The sequence below is a fragment of the Verruconis gallopava genome (genome assembly GCF_000836295.1).
Source record: "Verruconis gallopava strain CBS 43764 unplaced genomic scaffold supercont1.33, whole genome shotgun sequence".
Taxonomy (NCBI): domain Eukaryota; kingdom Fungi; phylum Ascomycota; class Dothideomycetes; order Venturiales; family Sympoventuriaceae; genus Verruconis; species Verruconis gallopava.
The window spans coordinates 1-19,687 of record NW_015622169.1 but is presented as its reverse complement, the minus strand read 5'-3'; the positions used below and the strand labels follow the sequence as shown (position 1 = coordinate 19,687).

Here is a 19,687-nt window from a genome sequence, read left to right as displayed (position 1 = left end):
TTGATATACTACAACCATAAAATCGGCATGCTATCAGTGGAGAGTGTAAACAGTATTGTACTTGCAAAACACTCCCCCTTAAAGACTACGCCTACGTGTTCCGCATGAGACAAGCAAAACGTCCGCCCGTGGGTATGCACGCCTCTAAGTGCTTCTTCCACCAATTCAAATCGCTACTATCTTCAAGCTGCTGCACATTAGAGAACCTCAAAATACATAATACGGCGCTATAAACTCTAGCATTGATTCATGCGACGGCGAGTGTGTCTGAATCTTTAACTACAAATGTTAGAGTCAAATCCTTAAAAATGTCCTTCCATGATCAGGAATTTACCAACGGTGACCAAGCCGTCTAATGCAATGTGCTAGAGACAACTCGAGGAGATTCGCTCGTCTTCACAGATTCCATCGTAGTTCTTGGACCAATGAATTCTCCCGCCGCTTCTTTACTTCGAACACTCGTGGCGGCCAAGCCTAGGGGATAAGTGATTCTTGTGCAAAGATCAATCCGCATTCGAGCGGCCTTTTCTCTGCTACAAACTCAAGCATCAATACGAAAAAGCCGTTCGAGGGAACGTTGCCTGTCCGAAAGAGTCGATAGCTGCATTTGAAATCGAACTTGGACAACCTCAAATGTACACCCTTTTCATATTTGCACGAAATTTTTGACATCGAGTTGCAAGGATCTTGGACATGCAGGCCACGCTTTTCCGAACATGAGAAACCAGAGGCTCATCCTTAGAGGCTCCTTAAACCATCTTCGTGTTGGAAACATTCTAGATTTGCCATCAAGGCTGATCCCTCCACCGGATGTCGCAACAATCCTGTGCTGGCTGAATACATGCCATATGCATTATTCATTCAGGCGGCTGTGATAGGCTTGAAGCTTTTTCGTCCTAAATATTTTCTTTGGCAGACAATTCTCGGAGCAAAAACCGCCCGACCTCGCGATTGGTCAAGAAAATATGATGTATAACATTTTTACGCACATGACGTTCAATGTAAGTAGCAGGTATTCTTGGCTTTAGTGTGCGCGTCATGCAAGGATATTTTGGTCGACTGCTAGAAACCAAGATTCTCGATCTAAACAGCTCTTTGATCGGATGACTGACCCCTCCGTTCGGACACGTGCGTTTGAATCGAGAAAAGGTAATTGTCGCAAAGCGTCAGAGGTGTTAGAAGGCTAACCTTTAAATCCTCAGACATTCAATCCATACCATTTTCTATGGAAAAAGAGCTCACGACTGCCACCAACAGCGAAACGCAGGCGTGGCGAGCATCTTCGACGCCTTCAGACTTTTCGCAAAGTGCTAACGCCTATGGTGACTCGCCGAGGCGGAGACAGTATCAGAGCTGCGACTATTGTCGCAAACGCCGCAGGGCTTGCAATGCCATTCGACTCGGCATTAATCCGTTTAAGCAAGGTCAGGATGATGCGAAGGAAATAGCATGCACCACATGCCATCGCGCTAACAGAAGTTGCACTTTCAACTGGCTGCTTGACGGCTCAAAAAAACTACCCCCAGGTATCAAGATCCAGCTTCCCGCACAGGTTCGCAAGATACCAACGGAAAACGAGACGCTCAAGACCTCCAGACCTTCCGTTGCTAGCTCATCAGCGAGCGTTTCGGCAGAATCACCTACCTCGGGTGTAGATAAAGCAGCGCGTTGTGAGAAAAATGAAGGATATCCAGCAGTGCACCACAGAAGCCCCCCTAACGTAGTAACGGCCTTTTTCGTTGGGAAAGATCCATTTCAATTCTCCGTGCCGGAAAACGTCGTCGGTCAGCCTGAATCAGAAGGCGGAGAGGTTCAATCTTTCTACCCCACCCCTTGGTCATCAACGCCTCTATCCGTATATGATATTCCTCCGGCTGAAGGGTTGACCCAACACCCGTGGGAGACGAGGTCTGCAGTGATCGAGAATCTATCTCATATCGCTTCGAGAAGCGACGAAGTGGGAGGTAGTACGGCGTCAATAGGTGCATTCTATGAGGAAGACCTGCTCGAAGAATCAGAAGATCCTAAGTGGCGGCTTCGGCAGACACAAGGCCTTCGTCACGAGAGGAGGCAGGAAGAGTCTTATATGGACTCTGTAAATACTCGACAAGCCATCGCTGATGTAGTACCACGTCAGCGCCCATCATTTCTGGCCGGGCCGGAACTTAACCTCACCAGTTCTTCCATAAAGTCCTTTTTTATCGCCGGCCTAAAAAAAATATACGAGAATAGCATGGAGACGTCTTTATCTTGCTGGGTGACGAGGGAGAACTCACCATACGAAAAGCGGATCTGGAGTTTAAGACGGCGCACAGCCTCCCGGATCTCAACCGACTCAACACCCTCGAATCTCTATCAGCGCGCCTACTACCTTGATAATGTCCTATCCACGCTTCGACCTAATCCTCTTACCGCAGCAGAGAACGCCTTAGCATCCGAGGTGCTCGGTTTGGCTGTGCTTGCCTTTGCAAGCCAGTGGCCATCATCGACGCGATCATCATCGCAAGGAGGTGTATCTGCTGCAGACATTAGTGAGAAGTTCACCACCCCAAAGCTTTTGGATTCGAACGAGCTAGAATATATGATCCGACAGAGCCTGTGGACGCAGCTCAACAAGTGCCTCACCCGTCTCTCCGACTGTGACTCCTTCCGTGTCATTACCGCGAAGCTAATACTGTTCTTTATTACTAGACCACTAAATTGGGAGGAAAAGATTCTCATGGAGGAATTCATTAATGCTGACGCGTTGCCAAAAGAGTCTCGAGGTGAAGCATCAGCCAAAGTTGACTCTCAGGATGCCGCCGCTGGCACGCAGTCATCTAAGCATTCAACCAAACGTACTTCGAGAAAGCCTCAAACACTCTTCGACCTACTAAACCCTGAAGATCCCATTGATCATTTGTCAGTTGTTATGCAGCAGCTCTCTACCTGGAGCACACGAATCAAAATCTTCTTGCATAGAACATCGTTAGCTGGACAAACTGCGAACATACCTCTTCTGAACCAGCTCGAACATGTCCGCCGAGCTGTGCTACAGGCATGTCCACAATTCAACCTTCTCTTTTGGTTTTCCATCATGCTTGACACGGCACGTTCAACATTGCACCGCCGACCCCTTGTCTTTGTCGATACGGAGACGGAAAATCATATCATCAAGCACGACCCGCAAGATCTGCCCAGCACTGAAGATCCTGCGGGCAATCAAGAGGCTTCTTCAAGCGGCGTAGGAAGTCTCACGCGTGCATTTCAGAGACTTGAGATTTGGCAGCCGCTCCAACAAATGGCCCCATCTCCATGCGATGATCCGTTTGAGTGCCCGCGTACCGACTTTGAGAAGCGTATGGCCAGCGTTTTACAGGAAGCTACTCCAATGACTGTCCTTATCATACGCAAGGTCGCACATCTGCAAGCCGCTATCAGTGCCAGTTCTACAGACGATGAAATCGAGCGCTGCATCGCTGAGATACTGAATGTCTGCGGGACTTGGAATGTTCGGTACGGTCAATTTTTGGACAACTGCATCGCTGAGCATACAGCGCTTCCATTTACCGTTAGGTCGTGGTACATCACAACATTCGGACACTGGTATGTCGGATACCTGAGAGGGATCGAGCTGATCGACGACCATGATACACGCTCAGCCTCACATACCATACAGCGAAGCCTACGGCTCTCCACCTGTCTCATTCTTCGCCTGCAGAAGGAAGCAAGCTACAGGCTTGCAGAGATTGCGCACGTTTCCTGCCAAGATATCGCTAATAACGTAATTGATAGGACGAACCGAGAATATCACTCCTCAATTCGTCCTGGCTCCATTCTTACTGAACCGGCTCCAGACGTTATGATTTTTGGACTCAAGAGCGCTTGCGACATCATGTTGACCTGGTTGCGTATCCTGCGCGAACCTGTTGCTCCATTAGACGCCCGAGCAGCTTGGGTTCAGACAAACATCGAAGCACATGACATGGTGAGGCACATTCGCAGCTGCGTCGACGCCATGAACCAACTTGGTCGATTGTCGTCTTTTGCAGAAGTTAACGGAAAGGTATATGGAAAACGTCTTGACGATCTGGTGGAGCTCGAATCTGCAAACTTGTGCAAATAGTTTGCTCCGGAGATGGCTGGTTTACGAATTCAATTCTCAGAAGGACATTAATGAATGCTAAGATGATCGATCAGCTCGTCAACTTTCATTTTTTAATTCGTTCACTCTCGCTTACTGCTTTCTCGCTTCTGCGTAAACTCTAACACATGAATAGACTCTCATTGCCATTGTGTTGTGCTTCGTCATCTTAGTCTCCTGATCCTAGCTTGCACTAGAGATTTATCGTATTTCAATCCACAAAGCTGTCCCGTAGCCTTGTTCCATTGCACAGAATGTCTGAACAGCTTCGTGTTATTTCAGGGCGCTGTTTCTATAAGATCGTTGCCGATGGAGGATTCATTGTTAATGTGCATAGACGGCTCGCGTGGGCATAGTCCTAAGCTTAGGGAATATGAGCCGTTGAGTGATGCTGAAGATGTTTAGTAATAAGCCGTTTGGTGTGGCGTACGAATGTGGTAATCTTGTTGATAATGTACCAGAATCGTATGGAGCAACTCAGCTGGCAGGCCGTATAGTTGTTATGATATTGATCACCAATACAAGGAAGTTGGTTGCGAAGCTCGCCATTCGCATTTTCCACCTCGACTATGTTCCGGTGGTCTAGAGCTTGTATGCATTTGTTCCATTTCGTTGACGATGACATAGCTGACTCAAACAGCTGACAAGCAAGAGTGATTTGCCACGGAATTTTCCTGGAGCAAGCGTGAGATCTTATCGTGTACTTCAACGCAATCTCAGCTGTTTGCAATTGTTCGCAACTCATCTTTTGATCATTAAGGGATAGTTTTTTTGCGTCTGATTGATTGCGGAATGCAGCGCAATGTTTATAGTGACATTTTCCCATCGTGCTTGAGCACTATCACAAGATAGTGGGCTGTCTGAGCATCGATTGCGCATAAAGCTTGATTCGTAATCTAGCCTCTGCTAGCAACTCAAGAGTTCCACAGAGATTGAAGCAAATTTGTTCTTTGTGAGATAGATGCATTAGCTAAATTTCGTCCCTTTTCTATAATGAGATAAGACCGCCTCAGACACCACACAGCTGAGAGTAGAAAACCATACCTTTAACTCTGCGAAGCTCCAATGTCCATGAATACCTCATGCTGGGCATATACAATCTTATTCTGTCCGATGACGATTAACGTCAACATCGCACGATAGTTGGTTTTATAGTCTTAGTTCTTTTAGAGACTGTCTCACATATGCTGCAACAAACATTATTGATGGGAACTACACTCTAACTTCAAATCGAACTGGCAACATCCGAGTAAATTGAACACTCACATTTCCATATTTGAATAAGCAAGCTTGGGTGATGATTTGAAGACAATGTCTTCAAGATAATCCGTACATCCACCTGCTGTTAAGTCTGCACCTTCTCAAGACCTTTATATTTATTGTAAACCAATTCATCCCCGAGGTTTAATTCGACGACTTTCAAGTGGTCTATATAGCATGATATTCTGGAGTTATTTGACTAGTTCTAAAGTTTAGCTTCCTGAATCGCCCAGCCACATTTTAGTTGATCAGTCCTGGGTTGAAGACTTAGCTGCAGCTACGGCGTCGGCATTTCTGTGGGCTTCGCAAGCCCGTTGACAATGTGAACGTATATGCTGCATTGCTTGGCATTCTGTATTGAATATCTAGTATTGCGTAAAGAAGAAACACATGTTACAGTGGAGCATCTTAAAGAGAACTACCGATTGGTACTTCTGGAGCCAGAGTGTCTATTTATCTTCTTTCCAAGCAAAATCGGCTGATGCGATGTCCGAATCTATGCCCGATAAAGCGATAAGGCGCTAAAGCGGATTTACTTCCGATTGCAGATGGTCTCCACTGGCGGATCCGCCTCCATGCCTTTGTGGCGGATCCACATATCATTCCTTCAGCCTCCGAATGATTGCCAATTGGCTTGGCCTTACTGATAAATTGGTATCAATAGGAAGTAGGAAAATCTCCCATCGAACGCTGCACATCGACGTACGGAGCTTGGGTCAAAAAGATTGTTCCCTAATCGAAAATAACTTCTCTAGCTCTCACCAATTCGACAAGAGCTTGCGTCCTAAGCAAGTCTGTGTCACGGTAGTAATTAGTGTCTAAAGAATTATCGCAGCAGTTCATCGCATTCTATAGGCTATTTTAGTGCTAAAAAATTGTATTGTGGATAAATCGTTGAAATATTGGTACTCTTTGTGGAAGCTTTCATTCTGATGGTTAAATAACATTCTTGAAACTTCTAGTTTCTGCTCTGATGCTGAGAAAAGTAAAATTTAATAGAGAGCATAAATTTCGTTGTTGATCAAAACTCAACAAGAATTTCTTTACAGTGGTTGTCGTGCCAGTCAGACAAGTTTTCTGAAAATCACTGATCACTTGATCATTCGGTTGTCAATCTACCGAGCGGTTCCAGGGTGGGGCCGTCTTCTCCACGGGGAAAGTTGGTCACGGCTTCTGGGGAACTTAAAAATTGTTCTCGATCCACTTATACAGGCTCACGACTGAAGAATGGAGACTCCCACTGCATGGAAGGATACGGTTAGAAGCGATCGAATTGTGTGTCAGACTTGCAACCGAAAATTTGCGCGGATCGACCATCTCACGCGCCATATTCGATCACGTAAGACAAATCCCCCTAGGATACAAGTTGAAACTCACCATATTCAGACACCGGCCTAAGACCACACAAATGCGAGAATTGTGGAGAACAGTTTGCTCGACTGTGTGTGATTTGCGCATGCGTCGAGGTAATAGCTAGTAGTCTAACAGTCTGTAGTGACCTCTGCAAGAAACACATCGCTCGCTGGCACTCGGAAGCTTTCGAGTCTCATCGCAAAACAACCATTGGAAACAAAACGGATTGCCAAGATCCGAATGATCTAAACAAGATTGCGCGAGGGGCATATCCAAGTTCTTCCCAAGAAAAAGCTGCGGAGGAAATGATCGCAGTGGAGACAGAGCCTCTGAGAGCGGCGACATCAAGATCAAGTGTGGTAGAGTCGTGAGTTGCATCTACTCCCAAACTGAGCCTGAAGTCGAAATTAAGTTCTGCGTTCAGTTTGACGAGTGCATTTGCAACTGTCGCATCCCAAGCTGCAGATGAGTCAATACCAATCCAAACAAGGTTGCAAGACCTCGAAAACGTTGGCAATAATAGCACTGCTTCCACTCATACTTTCGAAGCTGCTGTTAGTCCGAGTCAATCGCGTATTGAGCAACAAGTTGAACGTGATCAAAACAATTATGCTACTCAGCACTGGGGTATCTTCGACTTTGCTCTTAGCGCCCCTTCCGTGCCGGTCAACGTTTTGGATTTCGACATGCAGCCGATAAGATATCAGCCACCTCTATGCAACAGCAGTGCCAGTTACGAGGACGGACCGCAAATGTCACTAGTCAAAATTACCTCCCAGGCTTTTCGAGAATCACCATGGATATGGCAGCCCACTCATAACGACCGTGGTGGCATAGACAGAATAAATTTTCCTTCACCAACGTACCACGCACTTCTCCGCTTTCGCCTTGCCGAGAAAATCATTCCTGAACCCACAAGCCGTAGTGTATGCGATCGGATTTACCGTCTGGTTCTCGATACGTGCAGTCCATTAACCCCTTCCTCGTACATCCAGACCGCTTTGAACTCCAATCTAGTCAACGCGTTAATTTCACGATTCTTGAAATCACACAGCATTAGCCAACTGAGTTGGATTCACATACCAAGTCTCAATTTTATCGATGAACCACCAGAGCTGCTTCTCGCAATGTTGGTCGCTGGGGCATCTATTTCTCCCGAATCTGGGATACGCCGTCTTTCTAACGAACTCTATGAGCCATTGCGAATAGCCACTAGCGGTCTCTTCGAACGCGATAATCGCAACATTCGAGACCTTCAATCTTTGCAAACATTTGCTCTTTTGCTAGATATAGGCATTTGGAGTGGAGATAGGCGTCAAATGGAGATTTCTGAGGGCTTTTCCCATGTACTCAATACGATGTTGCGGCGCGGTGGCAATTTCCAAAGCACACAAGTCTCGGAGGCCTGGCCAGTTGTCTCTGATGGCCACCAAACCTTGGAGCTCAAATGGAAAAATTGGACTAAGGCTGAGTCATTCAGCCGTCTTGTCTTTCACATCATGGTGCGTGACGCATGTGGTTCAATGAGTTTTATTACTCAACCACTGCTATCTCAAGCTGAAATAACCCTCTCAGCGCCCATAAGCTCAGACCTCTGGACAGCCGCAGATTCCAAAACATGGGCTAGGCTATACCATGAGAAACTAGCACAGAAAGCAAGTTATTTGCCGTCTGTACAAGATATCTGCAATGAGAATCTGCTGTTGACACAATGGGACAAGATAATTGACACTCGTGCTTGCATCTGGCTCATATTATCCAATTTATGGGCAAGAATCTGGAAATACCATGACTTACAAAATAGCCTTGAAGCAGCACCACACACCTCGTGTTCGACCATGTCTCTGGTCATAGACACATTGCGAAATGATCTGGAACAATCAATTGAATACTTTCGGCTGGTGGGTGTTCAATGCATGGAAGCGTGTGACCCGGGGGCACGAATGCTCGTAGAGTATGAGTCCATGGTGATCTATGCTCCCATTGAAGATATTCAAAGGCTTGTGGGAAAGTATGGAGAAGATGCAGCCCTTAAAGTTCAACCCAAAATGGAAATCTGGGTATCGAGTAACCGAGCACGCAAAGCATTATGGCATGCAGGCCAGATTTTTCGTGCGGCAAAATGTGTCCCTGTCGGAGCCTTACGTGACTATCTGGCGGTTACAGTTTATCATGTTGGCATCATTTTTTGGGCATATGCAATCCTAAAGCATAACTCAGCTCCAATATGCGCTCTGCAAGACGAAGAACAGGTTCACTTAGATGGCGACGAGGGCACACTTGTGCAACGCTTCGTGGCTCTCGGACGTGGTACTCCTGTCATCAAGCTTGATGGTCACATATCTCCATCTGGCGTGGATGAAGCCCTTGCAATAAACTCCCCGTGTCAAGTCATGAAAGCAATCAACGTGTTAATTATTCACGGCGCAAGTGGGGGAGTAGAAGAAGCGTGCCCTGATCTTGTTCGGAAGTTAAGTAGGCTAATCCATACGTTAAGCTATGCAGCGCAAGTAATGCTATGCCTGCGAGGCTAATTTGTACACGCTGTATCCAGAGACGTCGTCGTTATGTCGCAATGAAACACACAAAATCCCCAATTCAAAGTTAGAACAAAGAAGGAAATTCGACTGCTAGATCATATGCAGTGTAATAATCAGTTTCCACTACAGAGTAAACACAATTTTCTTAGGTCTGCTGATGTTATCTACAGAAGTTAAGCCATGCTCAATGCTCGCCCCTTTCTTGCCTGTACCCTGACATCTCGTCAGGCACAATATTTAGCACCCTTACTGGGATTGATGTAATTGAGGTCAATAAAACTCTCATAGCTCCAATAATCAGCCTGCGTACCCTGCCCATTTACTGGTTCTGTGCCTGTGAATTTTGCTGTCCAATAGGCACTACCATGATCGTACTTTGCGAATGCGTACAATCCGGTGTTCAGGTTTTTCTCACGATTGGAATATAGATTGTTATACTCGGCTTGAATTGACCATTCACCAATCCAGACAGGAAACTTTCCGTCCCCAGCGGATGCTTTGGCGTCAGAGCATATATCTATGGTCACATTGTTGGAATTTGTGCCCCGGCCTGCAAAATAGTAGTTGTGAACATCAAAGACGAGGTTAGTCTCGGCGGTGAAGTAGTTTGACCAGTAGGGTTCGCCTTTAAAACTTCCCTGAAACATGACCGGGATATTTGGATTGACATTTTTGACGCGACTAAGGACGCCCTGGATGTATTGAAGAACCCATTGTGCTCCAGAGTCTGATAGAGCTGCAGGCGTACCAAATGTTGAGATGTCGCGGTTATCGACAGGTTCATTGATAGGTTCAAGAGTGTATGATTGCGGCTGACCAGAACCTTGAATGAAAGAAATTGCTGCCTCGACAGCTTGATAGGAGTACTCGAGGGCAGTTTGATTGTTGAACCACCCAAATGCTCCTGTTTGTCCTCCAAATGCCATACCATTTACTCCACCAGGAAGTGAATGGATGTCAATAATGATGTGCATGTTATATTTTGCTATTGCGTAAGATGCAATGGTTTTCAGGAAGGATTGCTGGTTCCCACTGTATAGCTGTGAGCCGGGGACCTTTACCCATGCGGCATAGGTAGTAGGAATCCTGAGCACTCTCACTCCAGCACCCGCAAGCTTATCAATATCACCTGGTGTGATCCAAGTAGCATATCGGCGTTCAAGGACCGGTCCACATTGATTTCCAAGGTGCGCACACAACCCCCACTCATCGGTTGCATTTCCAGCATATTGCGTCCAGAACGCAGTATCTATCGTTGATTCTTGTTCTAACCATCCTCCGAGGTTCACCCCACTGGCGTTAAAAGTCTTCCAATTGACATAACTCGGAGCGGATCGCACAGGCATCGCAAGTGCATTTTGTCCTTTGCAAATGAATGTCCAGAGAAAAATGGCGGTAGTAAGCATATTCAAAAGGTTGAAAACTGGGAAGACTCTCTGTTCGCAGAGTTATTTTCGAATTTAATCACAGCTTTATCTCCTCTTTATAGACTTAAAATTTCTGTAATACTTTTCATCTTATAGACAAACGAAGCGTTACCCCCATTGTGAACACTAGCCAAATTGATGCATTTGGAAGGAATTCGTGGTCCCGATTACGCTCATATTATTGACCAATTTCATTTTGCAACACGGAGTGAATTACTCTGCTAGACTATGTTTCCGTAGAGCCATTTTCTTCGGGTCGAAATGTGCCAAAGTCTCGAATTTACCTTTCGGGTCATCCTTGTCTCGGGACGCGCATTTCACCGCACACAAGCTGGTGGGGGAAGGCCTCACCCTAGTGCTCAGGAGGTATTAGGACACGCTCTTTTGATCTTGACACCTCGCTAGCTATTCAAGAATTGCTTCTCCACATAAGATGTGCTGAGAGTGTGGCCAGCATTCTGCATACCGCAGTTCCAAACCTATAACGTGAAGATAATCATTGGCCGTGAAGAGAATGAATGGTCTTTTTACATCTGGGTTGTGGGAAGATCTCACATCAAACGGATCTTTGAAGGGGGTTGTTTCCTCTCAGTAACCAAGATAATTCCTAAACACTATGTAGATAAAATTTCCATTTCTATGGAAACAACTTGCGAAGTAGATAAGCTGGAGTACAGCTCCAAGCATGGCAATAGCTGTTGTTGTGGCAGTCTCCATACGGGCTCGCGCGGCAGTCGTTTGGGTCAAAGCACTCCCAAAAGGTGTCAGCGCCCGCAGCTACCATCGCGCCCCAATAGTCTCGAATGAGCTTGAGACATTCCTCCTTCGCACCGACAGTAAAGAGCGCTTCAGCGACATAGTGATAAAGGTATGGAGTCAATGGGCGCAGTGCATGTGGGTCATGCATAGCTGTTAGGAGCGCTCTTTTACAGATGTCGGGATCCATCACTTCAGAGATCCCCATCCAAGCTTGAGATGCCCAAGAAACCTGACCATATTGGCCGCTAACGAAAACTCCGCGTTCCCTGTCGTAGAACTTTTGAGCAGCGTCAACCAAAAATTTGACTTCATGCAAGAACGGAGGATCTTTCGCCAATATATGAGCTAAAGCATTGATTGCTTTCAGTGAGTATATGAGCAGACCGTGCATGCCGGCATCACGATCGAGTTTCTCCTCCCAGTCAAGGAATTTCCAAAATGGGAGCTTTTGACAAGAGAATACATATTCCTCATTGACATGTGCGAGACCAATCTTAACACTTCCGAGGACCGTCTCCCACAGCTCATGTCCTGTCTTTATGTCTCCTGATTCTTTCACATAATCGTGGACTATACTGCCGTATAAAAGATCATAGTCGACAATGTAGTCTGATGCTGGTGCCAATTTAGGCTTCTCAAATAGCGACGCAGGAAGGGATCCATCCTCACTTGCGACAGCAGCGAAAAGATATAAACATCGGCGTACCAGTTTGAAATCTCCGAAGGTTGAATAGTTTGTTAATGCTTGCAGACGAAGATCGCCAATCCATAGCCTTCGATCGCGGCGAGGGCCATCTTCAAACACCGTTTGCATGCAGTCAGTCATTGTAGCAATGCTCACACGGTCAATGGCTTCTAAAAGCTTGTCTTCATGCTTGAAAGGCAGCAGATGTGCGTCAGGATTGGCGGAGGATACCGCTCTAACCTTGACATTCGAGAATTTGACTCTATACTTAGGTGAAGTGTCAACAACAGTGATTCGAAGGTAGCGAAACGAATATCGTCGGGGCAAGTTGACATGTGTAGGCAGCCAATCAACTGTAATCGTCTCTTCGGGAATCCAGCTCGAACTTATCCAGCTGCGGCATGGCTGCAAGTCTTCGGTGACATCGAGAGGGTTTTCGCCAAAAACTAGTCTCAAACGCGTAGGTGCATCAACGTTAACACCTTCAGCATCTAAGAAAAAAGACAAATATCCGACAACATGATGCCCAAAGTCAAGGATGAAATCTTCACCGCCGCGCCATTTCACTGTATTGAGCTCAGCAATGCCATAGCTTTGCACCAGTCGCAGCTTAAAATACAACTCTTCATCTTGCTCGAAGCGAACCACAGATAAAGCGGGGACAATTTTCTCATGAAGCTGGGGTATCAGAGACTCCGCCTTCTCTGCGAATTTCCCGTTGAGTGATGTTGATCGACTTTTGAAAGCAATTTGATTTTCGGGTAATGGCTCCATAGGCAACTCCTGGTCCCGTCGCAGAGTTGGATTGGTGCTAAGGGATGAAAAGTTAAGAAACAGAAAATCGCCTTTCCAGCCTACCCGAAGGTTGATATGGGGCTTGTCTCTACTTTATTTACTGGAGCGTCATGTTGATTATTTAGGGCCCTGGAAAGGAACATTTGATCATGATATTTTTCACGTCAAATGATTCCAACTCTTGAGCCAGAAAAACAAATTCGGTGGGGGAGGGACGATCGCCAAGACAGCGCTAGTATGTGGAGCCGATGATAATTCTACCATAACTTACTGAGGAAAAAAGCCTGGTTTATTCAATTAGTCAGACACCATATGTGGATGAAGATTACTAAAAAAAAAATTAGCTATGCTAGCTACATAGCTTGGTGAAATAATGTATATATAACTTTTTTTTTTTAAAAAAAAAGTCAATATATCATACTCCATCTTCATAAAAACCAAGGGTTGCTAGTTTTCGCACACAGTTCACGTTATCAATGCCATCATCGGATTGCTATGTTTGGAAAGTGGGTAATATACAGCTGCTATGGACAAAACCGCATATAGGATTTGAGCAGGGATTTTCTCTTGCCCATGCACATCAAGACTGTTTGAAAAGGAGGGGGTTCCAACGGCGTAAAGCATAATACTGAAAGTTTTCTAAATGCTAAGAAAACAAGTATCTATCTAAGAAAGCAAAGCAAAGCAGAATGGAACAAAGCAAAATAAGGCGAGCAATGCAAAACAGGAATCTTCTCTTGCATATACTTTCTCCTCTCCAGCACTCACATGATCTTCTTGATCTCCCTTGTTCTCGCAATTTTTATATCTCAAGCATGTGAAAAGTCCATTGTTTCTCCCAACTGATATCTCCTTTCCAATTAAGTCACTCACCGACCTTGGACCGCGCGCCCTAGTACAGAAATTGCTAAGATATTTGAGCTCGTGCATAATCATAAAAGGAAGATAAGCCACATGATAGTGCTCAGGTGGTATATAGGAGGATAACGATATAGATTAGGGAGTGATTACTAGGGATTCAAATTTGCCCTAGGCTGAATAACTGTACATACTCAGTGTGTGATCTGAGATACCTCTATCGCAAGTACGGTGTTCAGTTGGCAGTGCGCAGGTGTCTGAGTTTCTTACAAATTGATCACAGACAACTATTGATATTCTAACATGTGATCTATGAGTGCATAACCATCTGACTTATTTAAACTAATTCTATAAGGAGAAAGTAAAAATACTTAAGGTATAGTGGTTGAAAGAGTGATCTTTTTTCTGCATCTTTTGCACCCAGCATGACTCAACTTGAATGCCTGCTTGAGTTCCTTTGCACACCACCAAGTTGTACCTCCAACGGGATTAGATAATTCTGATCTCAACATATAAGACTCCCCTTGGTTCAACTTAGTCATCTTGATAAACAACCAAGTCTCCAAGCATATTCTTCTTGCTGTGAAAGCCATTTCCTCCTACACCCTTTCTATATCAAGCACCTGGACATCGGTATTTTGGTCCTTCTCCTTAATGATATTTGAACTCTCTTTTTTCTCATTTGTTGATGTTGGGACCACTGGATCTCCAAATAAATCATTCATGTCCTCAAGTGTTCTTCCTTTTGTTTCTGGATAGAAAAGAGAATAACATAACACTGCACAAAAATTAAAAACGAAGAAAGCAAAAAAATATCGAAAGCCGACATGTGACAGAGCAATGGGTGAGACTTGTGCAAAGATAAGGTTGAGCGACCAGTTCGTGAATGCGGAGATGCTGTTTCCTTTAGCTCTAATTTCTGTGGGAAATATCTCTGCTGGATAGACCCATGAAATTATCCCAGTCATGGTGAAGAAGAATGAGAACACAAAGTTCATCGCAACCATAGCTCGTAACTGATTGCCATTCGTTGTTGGAAGGTATTTCGCCAGAGCAGCGTTAACAACCAGAGCAAGACCACAGCCTGTAGCACTGAAGATAAGTGGCTTTACACGGCCTATGCGGTCTAGAACGGCAAGGCCAATGGTGCAATAGATAATTGAAAGAGAGCCACTGATTCCAATAATCATCAGAGACGTCTCAGTCGTTATGCCAAGCGATTCATAGATGCGGGGGCCGTAGTAGTTGATGACATTTACGCCGGAAAGCTGACCGAATGCTTGGACACCGCAGCCGAGCAATAGACGATATCGCCAAGACGCACGTGTAAAGATGTCTTTCCAAGGAATCGCAGAAATCGTACGATCCGCAATAATGGCATCCTTAATCTCACGGAGCTCATTATCAATCTCTTCATCGTTTGTGTTTTCACCCCGCAATATCTTTAGAACTGCTTTTGAATCATCGAAGCGATCCTTTTCCATGAGCCAACGAGGAGATTCGCACAGAAACCAGATGCCAATGCTCATCAAAAGCGGAGGGATTACTTGAAATGCAAGTGGAAATCGCCATTGAAAATGGCTGTCGACATGGCTGCACCCATAGCCAAGCCACTGTGCAACAAAAAATCCCCAGCTAAGCATCCATTGTAACAATCCAGATAGAGCGCCACGATATCTCGGCTCTGAGATCTCAGAGCAGTAAAGTGGTACAACTGCGGAGAGAAGACCGACCGCAATCCCAGCAAAGAGCCGGCCAGCAATAAGCATGGCAATGGAGGTCGCACCACTCTGAAGGGCGCATCCGAACATGGATATGACGGCACCAATGAATACAGTCTTCTTTCTGCCTAACAAGTCGGCCAGAATTGAGATCGCTAGGGAGCCAAGAATGGCACCACCAGTAAAGGAAGAGACAATGCCACCAGCTTCAGAATCACTAGGGTCTTCAAAGTAGGCAATGAAGTGTGGCTGCGCAATGGTTGAGGAGATGATACCGCTGTCATAGCCAAAGAGGAATCCTACTATTTCTTAGCTCTTAATAGCTTTTTAATGAACGGCAACATACCACCAATGGCCAAAAAACAGGAGGAGAGTAAGGGAATAAGATTCATCTTCAACAAAGTCCGGGGGCAAAACTGAAAATTTAGAGGCTACGTATGCTGAGATCAGTTAAGTTAAGAGTAATATCTTCAAGGTTCTGAAGTTAATATTTTTAATATATGTTCTAAAGGCCGGAAGAATATTCTTTTAAAACATCTCACCACTGCAGGCAGACCGAGTCTCTCGGCACTACCTTGTCCGAGAATATTAAGATAAATCTGGATAATAGTATTACATACTCTATGTATATTTTAATAGAATTAATGTCCAGCCTACCATATCCATTAGTGTTATACATGGTTGGTGGGGGGAAGCGGGGAGATACAGAACATTTCGGATAGTGGAGGTTGAATTTTCCATCATGGTGGGGTAGGAGCGAGAAAGAGAACGAACAGTGGAGATTAATATACATGGGCTGTGGGGGAAGCAAGGAGATTTTTGTAAGACTTGGCTAATGTTATCGGTACGCAAGTATTTCGGTGAGGTTAATAAATCTGAGCTGATTTATCAGATTGACTATCTGAAGCTCTCTACCAGTTATCTGCTTATACCACCCCCTAAAACCTCTTCTACCCCCTCCTATCCAAAATGCCCTCAGGCACATAAGTTATGTGCTCGATATAGGGTTCCCTGTTTGTTGGTACAGATCGTACGTCACGAAAGACGGAGCCACGAAAGGCTGGAGCCATAAAAGGCTATTAGACTAATAAAGTCTTTGTACTAAAAAGGTGCTTTTCTATATATCAAAAATGGAAGGGATTGGTGATAGAAGTGTGATTGTTATAACCATAACATGTGAAATATCAAGAACCATCTGTTATGAGCATAACACGTGGAACTAATCCTATTGGCTCAAGAGCGAATGACCAATAGAACAGGTAATAGCGCTCATGGATTCTTGGCATGAGCACGCTCATGGTGCTCATGTATGAGCGGGATAAGCACGCTCATGGTGCTCATGGATGAGCGGGATGAGCGCCAGATTTCCTATATCTATAAAAATATCCTGTCCCTACCTTTATTATAGCTCTCTGTAATTCAACTGTCTAGTTTTACTAGTAGTTAGCTTGAATATATTCTTAAACTCTTGAAGCTTATACTATTCTAAGTTATAAATTGTTAGGAATACCTTTCCAATACCGACTAGCTTCACTAATGTGAACCACTTCGGAAGGGATAAGCTTCCTAGAGCCAAGGAATAATGTACAACTAGAGCTTATTATGGAAGGAAGTATAATAAGTGTTAGGAATACTTTCCCAGTGTTACGAAGTAACACATGATTTGTCACGTGAGTGATCATTTTGATCATTTTTGGGAAAATGATCAAAATGAGCGTATCAGCCAATAGTTGAAAACCGGGGTGTTGCTGATTGGTCAAAGTGATCATTCTGATTATTTCACCAAGAATAATCAGAATAAGTAAGGTAATAAGGATACTAAAAATAAGGTCTATATAAATATCCTGTCTCTATCGATGTGTTACGGGGTAACACGTGAGCAGATTCGAAGAACCGCTGATTGGTGAGGGCGATCATTCTGCTTAATAATAAGCAGAATGAGCGCATCAACCAATGGTTGATAATTAAAGAACTGCTGATTGGTGGGAGCGATTATTCTGCTTAATAATGATCAAAATGATCGCGGGGGATAAGGCAATAAGGACATCATAGATAAGGTCTATATAAATATCCTGTCTCTACTAATGTTATGCTTCTTTATAATTCAACTTTCTAGTTTACCTAGTAGTTAGTTTAAATATTTTCTTATACTCTTGAAGCTCAGACTATTTGTTACGAAGTAACACGTGAGTAGATTCAGGAGAACGCTGATTGGTAGGAGCGATCATTTCGCTCAGTATTGAGCAAAATGAGCGCGCCGACCAATGACTAACGACCAAGGGAACGCCGATTGGCAGAAGCGATCATTTCGCTCAATAATGATCAAAATGATCGCTAGGAGTAAGGCAATAAGGATATCAAGAATAAGGTCTATATAAACGCCCTGTCCCTACAGATATTTCAGTCTCTGTAATTCAACTGTCTAGCGTAGCTAGTAGTTAGTTTGAATACATTCTCATACTTCTGAAGCTCATACCATTCTAAGTCACAAACGTAACTATCTTATTATATTCCTTCCTTAATAAGCTCTGGTTATACATTGTTCCCTTGCTCTAGGAAGCTAATCCCTTCCGAAGTGGCTTACATTGGTGAAGCCAGCCGGTATTGGGAAAGTATTCCTAACAAAAGTTGAATTACCGAACCATTGAATAGGGCAAGGAACAATATCTTATGTCTACTGTCTCTAAGAGAAGCAGTGGAAGTCAACAACAGTCTGGTCCACTAAAGAAGAAGGTTGAGGTTACTTCAAGTACCAGTGCTGCTGGGCCATCGACACACAGAGCAGCAGTACCTCCGCCACCTCCGCCACCACCAAGAGATCCGGAAGTCCTACCAGACGCTCAATTGTTTGACGATTCTGATTCATCCGACTCGAATTCTGATTCTGGAAGCGAGAACCTCTTTGACGACGACATGGCTCGACCGAAAGTTAATCCACCTGAACCCTTTGAGGGGGAACGATCCAAATATGAAGCCTTCAGGTCTCAGCTTGGAATTTACATTTATTGGAACCAGGATAAACTCGATACTGAAGAAAAGAAAGTCATGTGTGCTGTTTCCTATTTAAGGGGAAGTGCATACACCTGGATCCAGAGGCGAGTTGATCAATACATTCTGAAGAAAGGAGACGTTCCGCATGATGTCAAAAGGATTTTCCAGAGTTACTCAGTATTCACGGGGGAAATGGATCAGTACTTTCAGCGAGTTGATGAGGCTCACCTAGCTGAAAAGAAGTTATTGGAACTACGCCAAAAGTCAGATGCAAGTTCCTATGCGGTCGAATTTGAGAAATGGGCGGCAATTTTGAAATGGAACGACGACGTACTTCGAATAAAGTTTTTTGCAGGACTCAAACCAGAAGTCAAAGCTCAGTTACGACTTAGGGAGAAGGAGATATCTACCCTTACCGAACTCATCGAATCAGCGATTAGGGTCGATTCCATTCTATTCGAAAACAAGCTTGATAAACAAGGAAAGACGCCCAGGTACCAACCCAATCATGGGAGACTACGACGCTCTACCGATTACTATGGACCGCAGCCTATAGAGATAGACAAGCTCCAGAAAGGCGAACAAGCCCTGAGAAAGCCCAAGAATTTCAAGAAGAACACGGGAAATTGTTTTAAGTGTGGTCAACCAGGATATTTTGCTCGAAATTGTTCGAGACCTAAGAAACAGTCAATTAAGGCTCTGGGAACAGGCGTGCAGACGAGGAAGATTGCGATGCTCAGGAAAGGCTCTCACAACACGTACCGATGGGGACCAAATCAAAATACTGGACCACGGAACGAGACTGTGGTTCAGGGAATCCTAGAACGAAATCCCAACGTTCAGATAAATATGGCTCATAAGTTCCATTGGGCATTACCAATTAGCCATTGCCAAGTCCAGGATTGTGGATTTTGGGAGCACAGTGAAAATAGGGACCCAGGAGAACCATCATGGGAATATCCTTATGGACCACCTAAGGTTTCCTTTACACAAGTACGACGAATACTCCAGATCGAGGGTATTAAAGGAAATGATCGTCACGTGCACCACGAACATCTTCCGCTCAATCTTTGCACGGCTTGGGGATGTCAATGTCCAAGACACCGAGTACCATTGATGCAATGGGGAACCCTTGACGAAGAAAATATGTCAATTAATGTTGGACCATCACCACA

The 19,687-nt window shown here is 44.7% G+C and overlaps 2 protein-coding genes across 2 annotated transcripts; one reads left to right on the top strand and one right to left on the bottom strand.

Annotated features, from left to right (window-relative positions):
- Positions 1-1,225: 1,225 nt before the first annotated feature.
- Positions 1,226-9,270, top strand: PV09_07796 (uncharacterized protein; the record flags this gene model as incomplete). Its single annotated transcript, XM_016361607.1, has 3 exons — positions 1,226-4,104; positions 6,879-7,103; positions 7,161-9,270. The coding sequence occupies 3 exons, from the start codon at positions 1,226-1,228 to the stop codon at positions 9,268-9,270; spliced, it is 5,214 nt and encodes a 1,737-aa protein (XP_016210467.1).
- Positions 9,271-11,340: 2,070 nt separating this feature from the next.
- Positions 11,341-13,088, bottom strand: PV09_07795 (uncharacterized protein; the record flags this gene model as incomplete). The annotated part of the gene is made up of 1 exon (XM_016361606.1): positions 11,341-13,088. The coding sequence occupies exon 1, from the start codon at positions 12,919-12,921 to the stop codon at positions 11,341-11,343; it is 1,581 nt and encodes a 526-aa protein (XP_016210466.1). The 5' UTR covers positions 12,922-13,088.
- Between the last annotated feature and the right edge of the window lie 6,599 nt (positions 13,089-19,687).